The 7,832-nt window shown below is 37.8% G+C and overlaps 3 protein-coding genes across 5 annotated transcripts in view; all 3 read right to left on the bottom strand.

The window, feature by feature from the left end:
- The window catches only part of rufy2 (RUN and FYVE domain containing 2), a 28,334-nt gene extending 27,358 nt beyond the window's left edge, over positions 1-976 (bottom strand). The window contains exons 1-2 of one of the 2 annotated variants that reach the window (XM_008405829.2): positions 751-976; positions 433-581 (exon numbers count right to left, since the gene is read on the bottom strand). The gene's annotated coding sequence lies outside the window, so the exon portion shown is untranslated. The remainder of the gene's footprint in view (positions 1-432; positions 582-750) is intronic. The other variant, XM_008405828.2, reaches the window with a different exon arrangement.
- A 1,443-nt stretch (positions 977-2,419) lies between these two features.
- Positions 2,420-5,703, bottom strand: LOC103462823 (transcription factor Adf-1-like). Its single transcript, XM_008405831.2, has 2 exons — positions 5,320-5,703; positions 2,420-3,343 (listed from the first exon to the last, which is right to left on the bottom strand). The coding sequence occupies exons 1-2, from the start codon at positions 5,665-5,667 to the stop codon at positions 3,014-3,016; spliced, it is 678 nt and encodes a 225-aa protein (XP_008404053.1). The 5' UTR covers positions 5,668-5,703; the 3' UTR covers positions 2,420-3,013.
- Positions 5,704-6,603: 900 nt separating this feature from the next.
- The window catches only part of hnrnph3 (heterogeneous nuclear ribonucleoprotein H3 (2H9)), a 10,630-nt gene continuing 9,401 nt past the window's right edge, over positions 6,604-7,832 (bottom strand). For both annotated transcript variants that reach the window (XM_008405832.2, XM_008405833.1), the window contains exon 11: positions 6,604-7,623. In XM_008405832.2, the coding sequence (XP_008404054.1) occupies positions 7,544-7,623 (80 nt within the window). In that variant the 3' untranslated portion in view covers positions 6,604-7,543. The remainder of the gene's footprint in view (positions 7,624-7,832) is intronic.

The raw sequence follows: 7,832 nt of genomic DNA, 5'->3' as shown, positions 1-7,832 counted from the left end.
TATATAAAATTGCCATTATAAAATACATACGAATGAAATCACTAAAAAAATCCCTTAAAAATGCCACAAACCCAAAACGTAAACTCTACATAACTGTTATAACTGTTACTCCATGTAACTTGAAAAACAAAGAGAAAATTGGAATAAATAAATACATATTTCAGATTGTAAGCATTTTTAATTCATAAAATAACTAAAGGTTAAATTCATTATTTCATCTTAAGCCTGAGCACTGGCACTGCTATTTGAAAATATTCCACGCTATATAAATGTTTTTTTGTTAAAAATAATAATAATAGCTTAGCCATATATTCACCCATGTTTATGTTTAACATTTTATGCAGAAACTAAACCACTGAAATAACTAGTTATTATCTCATTGTGGCGCTTTTGGACTCATTTCTGAACCACACCTAGCATCCCACTACTCACCAACAAACTGCATGAAATCCTATCAGCCTCCTTTATAAAGACGGATAAACCAGCCAATCACCGAGCTGTCCACGAGGTGCTTTATTTCTTCCACCAATGAACACAGGATGCTGTTTCATCGTAGTATTACCCTTCACTGTGCAAAAATCCTGCAGACAGTGCTACTATTCAAAACACTGATGTTATCATAATCATGGTTTACATAAGGAACACATTTTAGCTAAACTTAAATAACATGACCCAGCGATTTGGTCAACTTCTTCTTTAATACTAACACACCCTAACGTAACTGAATACATGTGCATTCCTGCGTCTCACCTCAAAATGAAGAAACCCAGCAGTAATCCTCGTTTAGCTTGTATGAAATCTGTCCAGCTTCAGAGGATGAGGGCGGTAATCAGYAGCTCTCAGAGTGTGGATAAACTTCCACCTGTCCATGCACGGCTGCAGGCAGAGAGCTGGTACATGCTCCGGAGATGTCACCGACAGAAACCACAACCATCACCCGACACGGCACCCAATGACAAGAGGCAGGGAGGCTGGGAGAGGGGAGGGGTTCGGGAGTAAACAGGAGGAGGGATGGAGGCTGTTAGGGGGAGAAATGAAGCAAAGAGGTGATGGGAGAGACGTAGACTTACAGAAAACACTGAAAAGGAAAAACAGCAAGAGATATTTACTTCTTCACGTATGGAAAGTCACAGGTTAGCAGGATGTTTGAATTAATGTAGAAAATGATGAATGAAAACGCCACACCCATTACCAACCAATCAGTGAAGAGAACGAGGAGGCGGGACTTGTGAAAGCAGCAACGTGATTGGCTCGTTTTGAAGTGAATGACTATGCGGATAACAGCGCTGCTGGAAAATGATCTGAATAAAAACCAGTATTCCCAGTGGAAAAAGGTGAGAATGTTTGATGCTCCCAGCATCAAACGTCTCTGATGTTTGATGCTTAAAGTGTGAATCATTTGAATCAAGCTGATATTAATTTTACACACTTCTGTTCATGCGAAATGCATTTTTAATGGCGGTATTATGGTGTTATTCCATCTTTCGTTGTCATTTCCTTTATGAAAAAAGCATCCCCCATCATGATCCCGCCAACACCGTGTTTTGTTACGTAGATTGTATTTCAGGGAAACATGAAGACGTATTTTTCCCTCACAAAACAGCAAATTATAACATTTTAGTCACACTAGACCACTTTTGCTGCCTCCCGGCTTGTCACTAGAGTTGGTTAGTAACTAGTTACATTTACTCAGTTACACTTACTTGAGTAACCTTTTGGGTAAAATGTAATTTTAGGAGTATTTTTTACTACGCTATGCTTTCTATTTGAGTAATTTTACTACTCTAACTTCAGTAAAATGTCTGGATTCTCTATCCACAGTTTGTTCTTCATAGAACAATCGTTCTAACCAAAAACAATTGTATTTTTTGCTAAAATKTCATAAGTTTTACATTGAAACTCATGTGAATTTTTTTCTTTTGCTTGATTTGTATGTAATTGTGTTGTTTGTGTAAATTGTCTTAATTTTGGTCTTACCTACACAAAAATTTCCAACATATTTTATATTTTTGTCCCTTTGATGGTGTATTTTTTTGAAATACTAAGCAATTGATGTTTTGATCAGTTTCCAAATATTTATTTTTACTCTTGTGTAATTTCTTGGATGGCTATACTTTTTACTTTAACTAGAATAAAAATTATGTTGGAAGTGCCTCTATTTGAGTACAATTTGTGGTACTCTACCCACCTCTGACTGTGGCAAACAATTATTCCAATTATCTTTTAACTTTCTTCTTGACGCTTCCATAAATACCATATTTATGAGGTAAATAACTAACAGTTGCTCTGTCAACATGAGTCTTGTGCTGCTGAGTTTTTAACAATACTCACTATTAATTGTTCATTACAATTTCTATCTAGTAATTAGGCGATCAACGGGTTTCTTATCTAAGGGTATTAGAGTGAAGGAGATTAAAAATGCATTTCAGGCTTTTCAGAATTTTATTTACAATATAAAAAGTTGTAAAAAAAAGTAAATTTCCTTACACTTTGATTGCTCTATCAAATAAATATACGTATGTTTGTGTTGTGAATAAATGTGATAAATGGATGTGAATAAGGCACCTCATATGTCTGAGTGAAAGCTGCTCTATTATGAGGAAATTAAAATACACAGCAACGTTTATAATGCGGCAGGTTAAGTAGTGCGTCATTGGAGCATTTGTGCTTTTCCCTTTAATTTTTATGTGACCATAAAATAATCCAGAAAATGTTTGACTATGAGGAAATGAGTCAGGACTGCTGTAACTCCTTCATCACTGACTTCTTGAAAAACTAGAAAAACACTCATAGTTACATAAWTAAACATTGAGATTGTGTGCGTTTTCAGTAAATGAAAGTGAAGCGTTTTTCTTTCTTTTTCTTCTTATCTTCAGCCTCTGAAGATTAGCGAAGTAAAAAAATACCAAAAATAACAATACAAAAATAATCATTAACAACTTATAAACATGTATTTACAAGCCGACTGTATCTATCACTATGCATAGATTGCGTAGTGATCCAGACCCAGACGTTAGTCCTCAAACTCTGCAGCGTAAAGCACCTGCTGGAACTTCATGCGGACCTCCATCCTTTTTTTAATGGTGAGCCTCTTCAGTGAGGGCAGCAGGCTGAGCAGAAACAGTTCGTCTTCATCCCTGAAACTGCTGAATGCATCAGCAGAACATGGCCCAGTTTCTGCTGGAGCTTGTCTTCTGCGTTTAGCAGAAGGTTCGATGATCTGGTGGCAGCTTGGAGCGGGCTCTGCAAGAGAAAAACTGGTGGTGACAACCGGGAGGGGGTCAAGCAGCCTCTTCTTGTCTTCCTCTTGCTCTTTTTCCATGTCGTCTGCTCTTCCAGTTGTCTGTGTGCCACAAAAACATTAAAAATTTACTATTTAGTGCAGTCAATAATGTCAGAGGTACTTTTAGTTTTTCATCTATTGACCCTTTGAGACGACGTCACTGAATCATTTGAGGCGCCATGATGGACGTCGGAAGTGAGAATCGGGAGTATTGAACAGAGCGACTGAAATTGTTTTCCAAAGTTGTTTTTGCCAGTTTATTCATGACTTCTACTTGTTCGAGTCGAGCTAATTTGTTTGTGAATGTAACACACCTGATTGGGGCTTATAGACGGCGAGATTTATGAAAGTTAGAAACAGTCCCCATACCTCCTCCCCCATGATGTTTTGATCAAATTATCGACATTGCCATTATTCACACCACATGATTTATATCACTGTGTCATAAACAGTATTTCCWTTTACACCAGAGCAACCTAAAAACGCACAAAAACGAGATGCTAACCAGTTTTTTTGCTATACGTTGGGATGTATGTCGGCGGGGCACTGTCTCCATGGTTACTAATGGTTCGATGCGTTCCTTCTTCTCTTCATTCTTGTCTAGGTCTTCCAAGTCTATTGATTTGATGTCTTCCAAAACTAGATCACCTTCGTTCACATATGGATAGTCTCCGTTTATGTCCTGGTCGTCGAAGTGTACTGCTTCTTGGCTTTCAATGTTTTCTAGTCCACACTCGGAGGCCGTTCGCGACTCAAAGGTCGGTCGCAACTCAGAGGCCGGTCCTAACTCAGAGGTAGGTCCTAACTCAGAGGTAGGTCCTAACTCAGAGGTAGGTCCTAACTCAGAGGCCGGTCCTAACTCAGAGGTAGGTCCTGACTCAGAGGTAGGTCCTAACTCAGAGGCCGGTCCTAACTCAGAGGTAGGTCCTAACTCAGAGGCCGGTCCTGACTCAGAAGACGGTCCTGACTTGGAGCATGGTCCTGACTCGGAAGCAGGTCTTAACTCGGAGTGAGGACCTGCCTCCGAGTCAGGACCATCCTCCGAGTCAGGACCGTCTTCTGAGTCAGGACCTGCCTCTGAGTCAGGACCTACCTCTGAGTCAGGACCRGGCTCCTTAGCGTACTCAAAGCAACCAATTAAAGTATGCACCTTATTTTTTCTTGAATATTCTTAATTCTTATACTATTAATTGCACATTTGTTTCTCTGCTGTATTGTAAATAGTGTCTTTTTCAATGTTCAATATATTATGTACATTTTTGGAAAAGTGATTCGACTCAGTTACATAACGTCGGATCACAAGTCATATTTTTATTTCTAATAACTGACAGTATTTTCTGTTACAGTAATATGCAGTATATTATTATTATTATATTATTATTATTAATATCATTATTATTCTTAATCTGAGTTTTATTTTATATACAATGTTTTTAATACTTAATACTTTTTTTTAAGAACTTTTTTTATTTTGTGAACCAGACTATTTCTAAGTAATAGCAGCAAGAACAMATTCTCAAATATCAATAAGTATTAAATTCTAATAAACATTTAACACTAGAACTGGACCACAGCTGTCTTATTAATAATCACATTTTAAATATACAAAATAAATAAAGAGAAATACAAGAAACAACAAATGAAATCCTTAGAAAAAAGTTGATCAACTGATCAGACTGAAGACTTTTATCATCCAGTTTTTGGTAGTAAGAGAAAAAACGATAAAATKATTGACCTAATTTTAATTTATCATGCGATTAACGTAGTCATTGCTCATTGTGGCAGGCCTTTATCAAATATTTTCAAATAGTTATTGATTAATTCAGAAATTTGTTGACAAGGGCTTTTGTTTTGAAGGAACCAAAGCGGATGTTGTCAGCCGCGATAACAGAAGAACCATCTTCTCTGTCTACGATCAGGTGTTTCTATGTCGGTTTCTAATGTCCGATAAAAGAATCTGAAAACTCACTCAGACTCGGCGTTAAAGTTAAACACCAGCAGAAATCCAACTGAAAACCTCTCTGAATTGAAGTCACCTCCTGTGGGTCCCCCACGCTCCCTCCGACCTCCGGCCGTAGTTTAACGTGTGCGGTGAGCCAGGCCATCTGGCTGAACAGCCCCGGGACCTGCACCTCCCACGGGAGGTCGCTTTCGTCCTGCTGGGGGAACTGTCTCCGCACCAGCCGCTTCCTCGCTTTACAGAACTTGTCGCGCAGGTTTTTCCACAGCAGCTTCACTTCTTCCTCGGACTTCCCCATCGMGGCGCCTATCTCCTTCCACGCCAGGTGCCCCTTCACGCTGTTTCGGTAGTCCCCGCGCGACTGGTCGTACAGGTTCGGGTGTTCGCGCACGAGCTCCGCCAGCTTCTCCTCGGTTGCGTTCATCGCGACGTCCTTTCGCTCGAACGAGACGACCTCCAGCTTCACCGTCAGACGGAAGTACGAAGTTCAAGCGAATTCAAAATAAGTGCCTTGGTTTAACGCCCCTTACCCTCAATAATGCGGCTTTATTCAACGCTTTACACTCTGTAAATGTATTTAATTTAATTTATTAAAAGTGGAACGTTTTTGGAAATGTTTTTGAAAAAAAAACATTTCCAATTTTATTTTAATTATTTTCTTTAAAATACCAAAATTTCCACTTAACTTTATATTTTGGTCCATCTGATTGTTATCTTGAAATATTAAGTGATTGATAATTTGATCAGTTACTCAGTACTTGAATAGACTTTTTACCAAATAACTTTTTACTCTTGAGTAATTCTTCCAACAGCTGCTTTTTAYTTTTAGCTGAGTGAAATTAGGAATTAGTGCGATTTAATTGCAGGTAAACAAAGCATATAAACAATTTATCAGAGTTTCTCAGACTAGACGGCCTCCATGCCACGGCGTATTGATGCAGTAATTCATGCAAAAGAGAACTCAACCAAAATACTTTTCAGAAGTCTGACATTTTAAATTAAATCTTTTTTCATTTATCTTAATATTCCAATTTTCTGAAAAAATATTTTTTCATTAAAATTAAAAGAAATAAAGGCTTTAAATATTTTTAGAATGTGTCTTAGAATGGGGAATTGGTAAAATAATAATAAAAAAGGATATTATATTCTGTACAATACTGCAGTAAATGTGAACATATTTTCATTTCTAATATTGGTCTCACCAATCCCCCATTTTAACAGGAATATTTACAGCCTTATTAATATTTCTGCTTCAGTTTTCTGATTCCTGCCTGTTAGTAAATCTATATTTTGTACAAGGTTTCTGATGGGATTGAATTAAAGATTCAGTTTAGTTGACAYACGAGGTCGAATTCAGGAAGACAATTAAATACAAAATTTATTAAGCAAATGTACAACAGCTTCATAGGCTATCTTACAGCTCAAATATAGAGATTTTCTTTCATTTCCACTCATTAGGAGTGAACATCATATTCAACTTAAGATTTAAATTCTGTAAAGAACTGTGAAAACATTTAATAAAAAACAAAAACACTCAATTATGAAACCTTTCAAACCAGGAAAGCTGATCTGAGATCTGTTTTTATCAGTGTCAGGATGATCTAACAAAGRAAATATTCTTACTAGAATAAAAAAGAAASCCTTTAAAAAACATCAAAATATAAAGAACATCTTTACAACGTATTGTTTTCAGCTGATCACCTTTGACCYGACTACGCYGTCTTCCCACTGCAGGTGGCATTTTTGTCTTGCATTTAAAAAATAAACCACTAATCTTTGGGATGAAATTTTTTTTTTCCCCACAGCACCGAAACAACATTAAGTGCAATTAGTTTCTATTAGTTATAACTGGTATAATGCTCCTAATCTAAAATGYAATGTAAATGTTTTCAAAGTCAAATTACAAAATGAAATGTACCTTTTCATTGCACTTTGTAAGTACGTCCTTTTATATTTGTGATAAATTGTATTACAATACCCAAATATCATACAAAATGTAAGAAGAACAAACCGTCAAATACAAACATGTTCAGCAGATACTAAAGCGCCAACATYTTAGCAAAGGGAGAAAGTTTTGTCCTTCATCTTAGATCTTTAGGTACAGTGTGAAACCAGAGCTGCAGACTGAACTTCTATGTGGGGTGGATCTGTGTCACGGCTCTGCACTAAATGATGTCGTTTGTRAAAGTCGATAAGCGACTTCCTTGTCAGCTCTCCTGCTTAGAAGTGATACTATAGTAAAACTGGTCTTCAGAGATGCAGACAAACTCCAGGGTGGATCAGGAGAGAGTCGGGCGACATCAGTACACGCCTCGTAGCCCGCCGCTTCGGGAGCCTCCGCCTCCTCCGGAGCTGCTGTAGTAACCGCCGCCCCCACGGCCTGAAACGGCAGCAGAGAAATGTCCAAAGCTTGTCAACTGAAGGTATCCAGACTGTGGAGCCCAGCAGCGTGACGTCAAACATCACAGCCAGCTGCTGGCTAACGATAACTAGCATTGGTTTTAGCTGCTAAATTAGCAATATAAACACACTAAATCTTAAGTGTACACCCACTGCTGTTAGATTAGCTAATAGCAGCGGTAGCTAATC

The sequence above is a fragment of the Poecilia reticulata genome, linkage group LG3, assembly GCF_000633615.1.
Source record: "Poecilia reticulata strain Guanapo linkage group LG3, Guppy_female_1.0+MT, whole genome shotgun sequence".
NCBI lineage: Eukaryota > Metazoa > Chordata > Actinopteri > Cyprinodontiformes > Poeciliidae > Poecilia > Poecilia reticulata.
Note: the sequence above shows the minus strand (reverse complement) of the source record. Positions and strands in the feature narration are given on the sequence as shown.